At 45.0% G+C, this 14,119-nt stretch overlaps 1 protein-coding gene across 1 annotated transcript in view; it reads left to right on the top strand.

Annotated features, from left to right (window-relative positions):
- Nucleotides 1-14,119, top strand: part of LOC126094747 (carboxylesterase 4A-like) — a 136,274-nt gene that overhangs the window by 36,610 nt on the left and 85,545 nt on the right. The window contains exons 3-4 of the mRNA XM_049909297.1: nt 3,940-4,216; nt 8,790-8,975. Coding sequence (XP_049765254.1) covers nt 3,940-4,216; nt 8,790-8,975 — 463 coding nt within the window. The remainder of the gene's footprint in view (nt 1-3,939; nt 4,217-8,789; nt 8,976-14,119) is intronic.

Consider the following 14,119-nt stretch of genomic DNA (forward strand, 5'->3'; position numbering starts at 1 on the left):
TATTCGCGGTTGAACAAAGAAATGCACCTGCCTGAAATTGGCCTTTTCCACGCACCAGATTTTTCTTTCGGACGACGAGTTATTGTTCCGGTGCTTGGGGGGGGAAACACACAAAAATCAAATGAAAGTTGGAACGCGTATGTTTGGAAGTAAGCCCCCAAGTAGTTGCATTCTGGTGCGAAGACTGTGGAGATTGCGACTTTCCTGGCAGTGAGCAGCTTCAACGAAGGGTATTCAGCAGTTCTGAAGACCATGACAACGATGGAGGTCACCTTGGGACTACTCGACGCAGTTCGCCAAGCATTCGGACGACCACCGGATTCAAGCTGCTGAAAACCGCTTGTCACCGGCCGTACGAGCGGCCAGATCGAGCAGAACGCTCTCTATGAGGAAAAAGAAGGGCTAGTTTATGGACCCGGAATAGAAGACTGAACGTAAGTTGCATAATATTGCATTTATATGTAGTCAAAACTTCAAACGCGTTTTTCTCGGAATCACTCTTTTTCTATCGCGCGGTATGGTAACTTCAAATCTACTGAACGGATTGGCATGATTCTTTGTTTCCGACGAAGATAACTAAATTGTCTAGGGGTTGTACCACTATTATTCCGGTCCATCAACTACAAATATTTTTATTTGGCCGACGAAATCGAAAAATCGATGAAAATAACATAATTTTTTGAAATGGCCGCCATTTTGTTTCGTATCGTCCAAATAACTTAAGCGAGGTACAGCTCCTAAAGAATCTTATCTACAGGGTGGCGCACGAAATGTGTTACCATTTTGTTTTTGAATATAAACTTTATTGTCAATACAATCTGAAAGGAACATATACTACAATGAAGCGCCGTCCATGGAGATTTGTTCTAACTCAGCACATGCTCAATATGTCCACCATTTCGTTTCCTAACTTCCTTCAAACGAACACTGAAGTTATCGATTACCGTACGGCACATGTCTTCCGTAATTTCACTGCAAGCTTGAAGAATACGTCTTCTGAGCTCCATTAAATCACGTGGACGTTTCGGGAAAATTTTTTCCTTTAGGTACCCCCAAAGAAAAAAGTCACATGGTTTGAGGTCTGGACTATTAGGGGGCCAATTTTGTCCGTCATTGAAGCGACCTGGAAACCTGAGTAAAATGATCCGCATGTCGAAAAGCTCGTGTAAAAACTCCAACGCGTGTTGAAGGGCTCGTGTAAAAACTCCAACTCGTGTTGAAGGGCAAGGCAGAAGCAAGAAGCTGTGGAATGAAGCTATTGCGAAGCATGCTCAAATAACGCTCGCTGTCCACAATTTCTTCAAAGAAAAAGGGTCCAATAAGTCCGTGACTGGAAATTGCTGCCTACGCTGTAATCCTCGGAGCATAATGTTGTCGTTCATGAAGCACTTGTGCGTTTTCAGTTTGTTTCTTAACCACACCGTCTAAATGAAAATGCGCCTCGTCTGAAAACCAAACGTTGTTGAGAGTTTCTTCACTATACTCCGCCCACTGAGCAACCAGTAGTCTCTGCTGCTTGTACTCTTCAGTGAGCTTCTGTGCACAGGTCATCTTGTATGGGTACATATGGAGGTCGCTTTTAAGAATGCGTTGAACGGAGCGTATGGATATTCCCAGTTGCACTGCCGCCTTTCTACACAATTTCCCGGTACTTCTCTGTACAGCAACTCGTACCGCTTCAACATTCTCCGGCGAACAAACAGGCTTAGGCCGAGGTCGCTTCGCTTCCAATTCTGTTACTTCCTGTACAAATTTATCGTACAACCTGTGGATGGTCTTCTTGCAAGGGACCCATCGTGTGTTAAACTGTTGTCGAAAACGCCTCTGAGTCACAACAACGCTTTTTGTTTCATGAAAAAGTAACACAATTGCTGATCGTTGCTGTGTCAGTCTTCCATTGTCAGCCATTGCTGCTTATTAGTCTCCTAGCGGCAGTAACGTGAATTACACGTCACTTCGTAACTCATTTGTTTTTCCAGGCTATGCTGGTACTGCTGTAGAGATCCCAGCGGGATATCCAATGTGCGTCGTGAATTGTGAAAGAAACAATTGATAACACATTTCGTGCGCCACCCTGTACTTCGTTAACGTCAACTCAGTTTTGATTTCAGACGAGGTAGCTGACCTGTGACATAACCGCGCGTGGAGGTCTACATCGAAATTTTGTTTCGTTCCGACGGCACTTCCACCTTTGCTCTTCGACATTTCCGGTCTAAGTAATTCCAGTTTGTAGAGGAAATACCAATAAACATTTTGACCAAATTTTACACTGATATCTACAGGGTGTTACAAAAAGGTACGGACAAACTTTCAGGAAACATTCCTCACACACAAAGAAAGAAAATATGTTACGTGGACATGTGTCCGGAAACGCTTAATTTCCATGTTAGAGCTCATTTTATTACTTCTCTTCAAATCACATTAATCATGGAATGGAAACACACAGCAACAGAACGTACCAGCGTGACTTCAAACACTTTGTTACAGGAAATGTTCAAAATGTCCTCCGTTAGCGAGGATACATGCATCCACCCTCCGTCGCATGGAATCCCTGATGCGCTGATGCAGCTCTGGAGAATGGCGTATTCTATCACAGCCGTCCACAATACGAGCACGAAGAGTCTCTACATTTGGTACCGGGGTTGCGTAGACAAGTGCTTTCAAATACCCCCATAAATTAAAGTCAAGAGGGTTGAAGCCAGGAGAGCGTGGAGGCCATGGAATTGATCCACCTCTACCAATCCATCGGTCACCGAATCTGTTGTTGAGAAGCGTACGAACACTTCGACTGAAATGTGCAGGAGCTCCATCGTGCATGAACCACATGTTGTGTCGTACTTGTAAAGGCACATGTTCTAGCAGCACAGGTAGAGTATCCCGTATGAAATCATGATAACGTGCTCCATTGAGCGTAGGTGAAAGAACATGGGGCCCAATCGAGACATCACCGACAATCCCTGCCCAAACGTTCACAGAAAATCTGTGTTGATGACGTGATTGCACAATTGCGGGCGGATTCTCGTCAGCCCACACATGTTGATTGTGGAAATTTACAATTTGATCACGTTGGAATGAAGCCTCATCCGTAAAGAGAACATTTGCACTGAAATGAGGATTGACACATTGTTGGATGAACCATTCGCAGAAGTGTACCTGTGGAGGCCAATCAGCTGCTGATAGTGCCTGCACACGCTGTACACGGTACGGGAACAACTGGTTCTCCCGTAGCACTCTCCATACAGTGACGTGGTCAACGTTACCTTGTACAGCAGCAACTTCTCTCACGCCGACATTAGGGTTATCGTCAACTGCACGAAGAATTGCCTCGTCCATTGCAGGTGTCCTCGTCGTTCTAGGTCTTCCCCAGTCGCGAGTCATAGGCTGGAATGTTCCGTGCTCCCCAAGACGCCGATCAATTGCTTCGAACGTCTTCCTGTCGGGACACCTTCGTTCTGGAAATCTGTCTCGATACAAACGTACCACGCCACGGCTATTGCCCCGTGCTAATCCATACATCAAATACCTACTCCGCATTTGTAAACATTGCACTGACTGCAAAACCATGTTCGTGATGAACACTAACCTGTTGATGCTACGTACTGATGTGCTTGATGCTAGTACTGTAGAGCAATGAGTCGCATGTCAACACAAGCACCGAAGTCAACATTACCTTCCTTCAATTGGGCCAACTGGCGGTGAATCGAGGAAGTACAGTACATACTGACGAAACTAAACTGAGCTCTAACATGGAAATTAAGCGTTTCCGGACACATGTCCACATAACACCTTTCTTTATTTGTGTGTGAGGAATGTTTCCTGAAAGTTTGGCCGTACCTTTTTGTAACACCCTGTATAACACATCCCGAGAAATTGTGTCCTGCTTGCGCCCTGCTTCTCGATCAGCCTGATGTAATGCAGTGCGCGGTTTCTCTCCGGCAGGCGCCGCAGCCAGCCGCAAGTTGGGAGGGCGTGCGTGACGCCTTGGAGCAGAGCGAAATGTGCATGCAGCCGGTGAGCGGCGTCTACCACGTGGGCTCCGAGGACTGCCTCTACCTGAACGTGCACGTGCCGATGAACGCCTCGGGGCCGCTGCCGGTGCTCGCCTGGATCCCCGGCGGCGGCTTCACCAACGGAGCCTCGTCCTTCAACGGCCCAGACTTCTTCATCGAGGAGGGCGTCATCGTGGTGTCGCTGCAGCAGCGGGTCGGCGCCTTGGGTGAGCAGCCTCATTCACCTCAGCTCGTCTGTGCGCTTGCTCCCAACACGAATCATTCAGGGCGGACGACTTTCAAGTCCAACGTTCGTTTTGGGCCACCGGTCCTTCCAATATTTTGAAGTCACCCTTCCAAACTTTCCACTAAAATTTCCTCTGCTGCCTTCCTACTACGCAGAAAACACACTATAATATGCTCAAACATTAAAAAAAAATGATTCAAATGGCTCTGAGCACTATCGGACTTAACATCTGAGGTCATCAGTCCCCTAGAACTTTGAACTACTTAAACCTAACTAACCTAAGGACATCACACAGGCGACCGGAGTGGCCGAGCGGTTCTAGGCGCTACAGTCTGGAACGGCGCGTCCGCTACGGTCGCAGGTTCGACTCCTGCCTCGGGCATGGATGTGTGTGATGTCCCTAGGTTAGTTAGGTTTAAGTAGTTCTAAGTTATAGGGGACTGATGACCTCAGAAGTTAAGTCCCATAGTGCTCAGAGCCATTTGAACCATTTGTCATCGCACACATCCATACCCGAGGCAGGATTGGAACCTGCGACCGTAGCGGTCGCGCGGTTCCAGACTGAAGCGCCTAGAACCGCTCGGCCACACCGGCCGGCTAAACATTTAAATTTTCTCTTATAATAACAATTTTCTCCTCTAATACTAGGATAACTACAGTGATGGCCAATAAAGTGGAGACACCGGGAACGATTACAAATTTTACACTACTGGCCACTAAGATTGCTACACCACGAAGATGACGTGCTACAGGCGCGAAGTTTAACCGACACGAACAAGATGCTGTGATATACAAATGATTAGCTTTTCGGGGCATTCACACAAGGTTGGCGCCGGTGTCGACACCTACAACCTGCTGACATGAGGAAAGTTTCCAATCGATTTCTCATACACAAACAGCAGTTGACCGGTGTTGCCTGGTGAAACGTTGTTGTGATGCCTCATGTAAGGAGGAGAAATGCGTACCACCACGTTTCCCACTTTGATAAAGGTCGGATTGTAGCCTATCGCGATTGCGGATTATCGTATCGCGACATTGTTGCTCGCGTTGGTCGAGATCCAATGACTGTTAGCAGAATATGGACTCGGTGGGTTCAGGAGGGTAATACGGAACGTCGTGCTGGATCCCAACGGCCTCGTATCACTAACAGTCGAGATGACAGGCATCTTATCCGCATGGCTGTAACGGATCGTGCAGCCACGTCTCGAACCATGAGTCAACAGATTGGGACGTTTGCAAGACAACAACCATCTGCACGAACAGTTCGACGACGTTTGCAGCAGAATAGACTATCAGCTCGGAGACCATGGCTGCGGTTACCCTTGACGCTGCATCACAGACAGGAGCGCCTGCGATGGTGTACTCAACGACGAACCTGGGTGCACGAATGGCAAAACGTCATTTTTTCGGATGAATGCAGGTTGTGTTTACAGAATCATGATGGCCGCATCCGTGTTTGGCGACATCGCGGTGAACGCACATTGGAAGCGTGTATTGGTCATCGCCATATTGGCGTATCACCCGGCGTGATGGTATGGGGCGCCATTGGTTACAAGTCGCTGTCACTTCTTGTTCGCATTGACGGCACTTTGAACAGTGCACATACATTTCAGATGTGTTACGACCTGTGGCTCTACCCTTCAATCGATCCCTGTGAAACCCTACATTTCAGCAGGATAATGCACGAGCGCATGTTGCAGGTCCTGTACGGGCCTTTCTGGATACAGAAAATGTTCGACTGCTGCCCTGGCCAGCACATTCTCCTGATCTCTCACCAGCTGAAAACGTCTGGTCAATGGTGGCCGAGCAACTGGCTCGTCACAATACGCCAGTCACTATTCTTGATGAACTGTGGTATCGTGTTGAAGCTGCATGTGCAGCTGTACCTGCACACGCCATCCAAGCTCTGTTTGACTCAATGGCCAGGCGTATCAAGGCCGTTATTACGGCCTGAGGTGGTTGTTCTGGGTACTGATTTCTCAAGATCTGTGCACCCAAATTGCGTGGAAATGTAGTCACATGTCAGTTCTAGTATAATATATTTGTCCAATGAATACCCGTTTATCATCTGCATTTCTTCTTGGTGTAGCAATTTTAATGGCCAGTAGTGTACTTATACTGCGTGTATATTAAAGCGCCAGCCACGACAAAACTATTCCACCCAGTGTGAAAGATATATGAGCCTGGAAAAATACCCTCGGACTTCAAGAACAGTGCGTTAATCCCAGTCCAAAAGAAGACAGTAGATGACAGTTAAGAACTTACGGTTACAAAATTTTGATACGAAATATTTGCGGACGAATGGAAAAAAAAGACTGCTAGTACCGACCTCGGAGAATATCTGTTTGGGTTTTGGAGAAATACTGTCACACGAAAGGCGATACTGACCCCACGACCTATTTCAGTTGGTAGGTTAAAGAGAGGCATACGTACGTTAATAGCATTTTTCAGATTTAAAGAAAGCTTCTGACTGTCTCGAGTGGAAGACACTCGTGGACATTTGGTGGGTGGAAGTGAGAATGCAGGGAACGAAAGTGTATTTGCAGCTAGTACTGCAGTTATTTAGGGGTGAAGGACATGAAAGGGAAAAAGTGGTCGAGAAGAGGGTAAAACGGGTAGGTAGCACGTCTCCGATATTATTCAATATGGACATTGGGTAAGCAACAAAGGAAACGCAGACGAAATTTAGAAAGGGGCATGCTCACATATTACACAGATTGTTTCGACTGCGCTGGGGAAGTTTCGCTGGATGGCCCTTACGCATCAGCACAGTTCCGATCTCGTCCCATATGAGTTCCATATTTTTGGAACCATAAAGGAAGACATTCGTGACCGTCGGTCTGCTTCAGACAAACAGGTGCACGCTTGTGTAAAATCATGGTTCCGTAGGCAACCGCAAACATTTTTCCATGAAGACTTTGACCGTCTTGTCTCAGAGTGGAATGAATACGAATATGAGAATTAATCGAAACCATCAGCTGCCAACAGGTGTTTTTGATATACCTCAATGGGGCAGCTCAAAATGTGTGCCCCAACCGTGACTCGAACCCGGGATCTCCTGCTCACAGGACAGACGCTCTAGCCATCTGACCCATAGAGGGCACAGAGAGTGGCGCGACTGCAGGGACTTATCCCTAGCACGCTTCCCGTAAGACCCACATTCCCGGCTGTCCACTTGAGGTATATCAACAACACCTGTTGGCAGCTGAGGGCTTCGATTAATTATCATTTCTTTCTAGAAAAGTTGCATGGTCATCATTGGTGTCTGTTCTTTCCGAACAGTTACTATCTTCATATAGTTAAAGGGTACCCTTTAACTATCCTTTAGGGACATTACGAATGTAGATTGTAGAAAGTTGGGAATGTGGGTCTCACGGGGAGCGTGCTAGGGATAAGTCCGTGCTGTCGCGCTATCCTCTGTGACCTCGGTGGCTCAGATGGATGGAGCGTCTGCCATGTAAGCAGGAGATCCCGTGTTCTAGTCACGGTCGGGGCACACATTTTCCGCTGTCCCCATTGAGGTACATCAACAACACCTGTTGGCATCTGAGGGGGTAAAATTCGTAGAGGAAGACCAAGGTATTAATAAAGAAAGGAGATTCAGATGTCTGTAGATTGCAGTAGTTATTCGGAAATGAAGAGGCTTTCACACGATAGAGTAGCATGGAGAGCTGCATCAAACCAGGATTCGGACTGAAGACCACAACAACGTTGTTCTTCCTCATGACAATATGGTATTCGGTGCCTGCGAGTATGACTCGCTAGTAGTGACTGAGGGGCTCTGAGGGCACAACGGTTATGCTATGTACCTCCTGCCTCCTCAAGTGTTATCTCTCGTGCGACAGTATCGTAATGCCATTTTTCAACAAAACAATGCTCGTCCACACATGGCACGTGTCTCTATGAACTGTCTCCGTGGTCCTCAGGTACTGTCGTGGCTAGCAAGGTATGCATATGTGTGAGACCAGCTGCGATGTTAACTCTGTCCCAGTATCAGTATGCATGATATCAAGGACCAGCTACAACAGTTGTGGGCCATCTGGTTCAGGATAGAGTACAACGTCTCCCTTTATATCCAAATAGTGCACCCATCCAGGCGAGAAGGTGTGCAACATCATACTGATAAACAAGCTCACTGCCAAATTCTTTGTAAATCTGGGTATTTTTTTCTAACATCACGTGACCTCTGAACACGTTAAGGTTCATTTACAGGTAGTTTCCTCTGCTTCTCGCTACTTCACCTTTTTTGTCAGGCAGAGTAGCTGGTGAGTTGCATCTAGTTATACTCGTACTAAATCCGCGCCGGCCGAAGTGGCCGAGTGGTTCTAGGCGCTACAGACCGGAACCGCGCGACCACGACGGTCGCAGGTTCGAATCCTGCCTCGGGCATGGATGTGTGGGCATGGATGTGTGCGATGTCCTTAGGTTAGTTAGGTTTAAGTAGTTCTAAGTTCTAGGGGACTGATGACCGCAGAAGTTCAGTCCCATAGTGCTCAGAGCCATTTGAACCATTTTTTAACTTAATCCGCTATTTTTGCTTCCGTTTTCTGCAGGTCTGTTGAGCACCGGCGATGATGTGGTCCCCGGGAACGCAGGCATGAAGGACATCGTGATGGCGCTGCGGTGGGTGCAGCAGAACATCGCTGCCTTTGGTGGGGATCCCGACCGGGTGACCGTCGGCGGCGAGAGCGCGGGAGCCTGCTCCACGTCCCACCTCATCATCTCCCCGCTCGCCGACGGTCTGTTCCTCCCTCAGTACAGCCTTTATTCAGCAGCACTGTGTTTGTCCACTAAGGCAGATTTAACAAACGACGGAGTCAATTATGCGGACCAAATAACTGTATTCTCACTAAAATATTCCGGGCTATTTTGTCGTCATCGGACGAACTCTTGCTGTAATCCAACGTTTAGTCCTCATCTGCAGAGAGTGGTTGTAGCTTTTTCGAAGGTGCGATATGCACCATAGTTCATCAGAGGATAAAGCAAAATTTCGTTCCTGTGTTTTCCGGTAGAGAGGCACGACATCACATGTTTGGAAAACTTCAGCGGAAATGGCTGTTGTCGGTTCCTATACAGTCCAGTGACCTCAATGTGACCACCTCCTATGTTCAAGGTCAACGTGTAATAACTACTCACAGACGACAGGTGCAACTACGTGTCAGGGAACACGAAAACAGTACACCCGTTGTCATGATACCGGAATGAAGCGATTCATCGACGTCCAAAAGTGCATGATCATTGGCTTTCGGACCAAGCTTGGAAGCGTTTCCGGAACCGCTATATTGTTAAACTGTTCACGTTCCGCTGTAGTTAAAGCATACTGTATTTGGCAAAATGCCGCTATGCTAAACCGAACCTCGAATTTCGTTGAAGCCTGAATATCACTACGACTTTTTCGTAACCATCTTAACATTTTACACAACAGATGAAAACGTTGAGTTCCAACAAGAAATTCATTCTATCACGGCAAAACAACCCGGAATATTCGTATAAGTGTGACGTTCCCGGTCATGAAAATTTACGTTTTAGAATCGCTGTAGTGTTGTTTAATAGTAGCAGAGTTTTCAACAAAGCCCTGTATTTGTTTACCTCATTTCTATTGTACAGAGAGAGGAATCCAATCTATGACAGCGTAAAAACACTGTAACCTCATATAGGCCTACATCTTGTCTAGACTGTAAGCGTACTGTATTACATAATAACGTAAAATCTTCTACTTCATACACGCTAATAGTAACTTAATACAAAACTGCATTAAAAGCCCTGCTCTTCTCCCGCCAGATCCAACCTCCATACATAAATCGAAGTGTGTGTGCGTGTGTGTTTTGAAAGAACAATGACTGACTTCTCAGAAACTGTCTTGTACGTTTAGTTCTTTCTGTTGGGATCTTGTAACCTGCCAACAGAAAAATACTTATAATATTCACATTTAGTGTAATTTCCCAACAGAAAAAATCTCGTTTAAGTTCCCATTAGAAAAATTTCTTTCCAATAATAAAATTTCAAGTTTTAATGTGTCCTTCCATTAAAGAATGACTGCATATCGAGATTAATAAGTTTTGACGTCAGCAGCGCTCCGTCATGGCCCTGTGAAATCATCCTGAATAAACTGAAAAGTTCTTACCTCACAATGATGATGCTCCTATAAGAAATTTTTGGCACAGCTCAGTGCAATGCTGGCCACTAGATTTTTATTTGTAGGAAAACAACTGATTTTCTTTTGCTTAATCAACATGAGTATGCACAGGAAAAATTCGTAAAATCCTTAAACTCAGATAAATTACTGGCAAAAGTTTTCTTCAGAACAAAAGTTATTATTGAAACATTTCTGCAAGGAATTACATGGGACTTTAACATTACAATTGTGGTTAAATCAGATGTGGCAATTAACATATGCGCGCGGCAGGAAAGTGCAATAATACATTTTTTTTTCTTTTACCTTATACCACATCGCTCAAGCACCGCCATCGTTCAGCACGACCGGCCCAACGCAAGTTGTAAGGGGTCCGTAGGCCCTTTGCACTTGGCACAGGTCGATAGGACGAACAATCGATTGTGACGTGTTGCGAGAGCGAGTGTGGAGTTGCGCCAGAGTGGTTGGCGGGTACATGTGTGTGAAAGCCATTGTTGAAATTCAGGGTCTTTAACGGAGAAGGGTGTCGCCATCGCCGTGGTTAGACCCCTATGTAATAGATTAATACCAGGAAAGTGAAGAAGTATCATTACGAAAGTGATCAGTGACGATACTAGTGCCGATATTTGGTTTCGCGTCTACCGCGCCGGCCTAACCTTTGATTGCAGTGTTGGATGCAGTGATGGATTAGCGTGTGACGATAATGGAAAATGAAGAAAGCCTGTGCTGAGATTAGCCGTAATTAGATATGTATGACGAAGGCAGTGGCTGTCTCCTTTTTGTGTTTTGAGAAGAATACAAGTTCGTAATTAGTAAAACTGTGTTGGTGTTCCTCATTACCAGACATTCAGTATTATAGTATTGAGCAGAACGAACTGGAATGTAACAACTTCCGTAGCAGTCAATTCCGATTGCCAGCCCCATTAGGTTCACGGTCGTGTTAATAATAAATATTGAGCTGCTATTCGATCAGATCAGGTCGGGATAATAAAAACGGAGGTGTTACAAAGTCTACCGCTGGACTGCTCTGTCCGAACTCCAGAACTCAAGTGCTCTGTGCGAGCTACAAAACACGACTGTTCTCTGCGAGCTACTAAATTCGACTCACTGCCAACAGCGTTCTGACCTGCGATTCTATTGTAGCATAGACATTCCATATCGCAGGCAGTGCGTGAGCAGTCCATCGAAATTACATCTGCTCAAGTGAGCTAGCGAATAGTAATGAACACCTAATGAACCCCTTACAATTTATATTGTTTTATTCCTTCTGCTAGAATAAGATTGTACTTAAATGTCATAGGGAGTGTCACCAGCTGACGTAGCAACACCAGAAACTGAGGATTTCACACTTTCAGTGAGAGTCAAGTCAACTTACAAAGATGGGTTATCGTATGTAGGGTGTCAAAAGAGGACAGCTTACAGGAATATGCTGAATTTCCTGTGGTGTCAAGCAACGGAATTGAAATAGTTTATCAGCGGCGAAGAAAAAAAAATCAACAGGACCACCAGAATAGAAACAATGACCGGGAAAGGATCCAAATGGATTACAGTTAAGTAGCAGACGGGAATCGCAGTAAGCCATCAGTGAACGAAAGCAACCAACAATTTGTGGAAACTGAGTAATTTGCACGCAGGCATAGGTTGCTACAAACTTCCGGCAATCTACAAAGGACTTGTGATTCCCTGCCAGGACGAACTGATGCCGTTCTGCGTTACAAACATGGATCAACACGTAACAAAGCAGGCAGTCTTAATGTTACGGCTCATCAACGTCTGTCTTATGAGCTCAGAGGGGCTGTTTCTGACTGTTCGTAAACGTGAGTTGATGAGTATATTGAGGTCCGCATGACTACTTTTATACAGAGGGCTACGAAGTAAGAATTACTTAGGTATTTGAGATTCAGTCCGTGGTTGCAGTCTCCGATCCCGTTACGTGCTTAGTCAGTGTATTGAACTACAACTGTTTAACAGTCCCTTCGGTGTTATCAAAGATGAAATTTAAATGCACTAAGCCTCTGATTCGTCTCAAGTGTTCGGATTATAGTATTGGTGTTATGTGATAAATGGTATAACTACGGACTCTTTCCCCGAGACCAACGGAAGTGCGAGTAAATAGGGAATTGTCTCTTTGTATGTTCCCTCCTAAATTTTGATCTCCTTTTTCTGTGGATATAGAAAAGTTCCCCGTCGCAATATTGTTTATAATTTAATCAATGGCGGATGGTCTGAATGAAGTAATCATCATCGTTTCTTGTTTAGCTAATCCATAAATATTATAAAAATATGTGATTAAGGAGATATGACATCATAAAAAACGAGATGAGTGAAAAACTAATGCTTCATGCATGACTTTTAAATTTATTACTTCTGTGCTACTAATCCACTCGCAATAAATTTCGCTGGTAGCATCGAAATATGACGCTAAATGCTTCTGCAAAATTATAGTACAGGAGATATGGTGTCATAAACACTGAGGTGCGCAAAAAACTTCCACATTCGGCATGACGTTTAAGTTAATTACTTCTTTGCTACTAACTCTATTAGCAACACATCTAGCAGACCGTACCAACATATGACGCTGAATGTTCCTACGAAATTATATCATTGTAGATCAGGAGATATGACATCATAAATAACGAGATACGTGAAAAAATGTCGTATGATACATAAAGTCTTAAGACATTTATTCTTTACTACTAGGACGCTCATGCAGTCGAGTCAACTGAAGGAAATCCTTGACACAGGGCAGCGCTTTTGACAGCTTTTAACTGCGTAGCGCAAACGGCTGTAGGCGGAAACAATAGCCGTCTATTGAGCTATGAAGAGACACAGCACAGGTGCGTTTACAAAATCGCATTGTAGACACGCGAAAGAGCTGCCCCCAGCGAACAAAGACTGTTCGTTATCACCTCACACCAAATCTACTGCAGAAGTATATGTAAGGTTTCGTTTCTAACAGAAAATTGGCAAAATGAATATCGGGGCAAAGCCGGGTTTGTCAGCTAGTATTCTAATAACCTCTCCTAAAGATTCGCTGTGCTCGACATCAGTGCTGTACCCGAATTTGTCATTCAACTGATTTGGTAACGGACAGAAGCGTGGAAGAGATTTGTAACAAAATGAACTGAATTGGGCTGGCGGAGTACTGTGTGCAAGTGCAAAATTGTCGTCGTCTTCCCAGAACTGAAAACGTTTAATGAAACGACACTAAAGCCGTACGTCGTGCACTTGCGAATTTGTTGGAATCAGAAACAACTGCGAATCTATTACCCCTGTGATAAACTTAAAATTACTTTTAAAGACTGAGGGTTCACTGGCACAGCCAACAACACGTCTGAGACGATACACTCAACGTGCCCAACTCAGTCACTGCAGTGAATCAACGCAAGTACAGTGCTCTGAATAAAATTCGTAATCAAACAAGTTCAAACTTACAATGCATACAAATCAACTACAGTGAGAAGACAGTTGTTTGCTACTTCCCATGAAGAATCTCTACATGAGCCTCATCATCTTTTGTTTAACATTAACTTAATGTACGCACCTCTGGCACCTCAATTCTGGGAGCAAACTGTAAACTACATAAGAAAAAGACTGAGCAACTGAGTGTGTCTATAGTGGCCACCTTTATTTTACCTCACATTTTACTAAGATTTTTGGTAATTATCGGAGCCTTACACTCATATTAAATAAATCTATGTGCAGTATCTCAGTATATACATCGTTTCCTTCTCTCACCTGATGAATGAA

The sequence above is a fragment of the Schistocerca cancellata genome, chromosome 8 (genome assembly GCF_023864275.1).
Source record: "Schistocerca cancellata isolate TAMUIC-IGC-003103 chromosome 8, iqSchCanc2.1, whole genome shotgun sequence".
Classification (NCBI taxonomy): domain Eukaryota; kingdom Metazoa; phylum Arthropoda; class Insecta; order Orthoptera; family Acrididae; genus Schistocerca; species Schistocerca cancellata.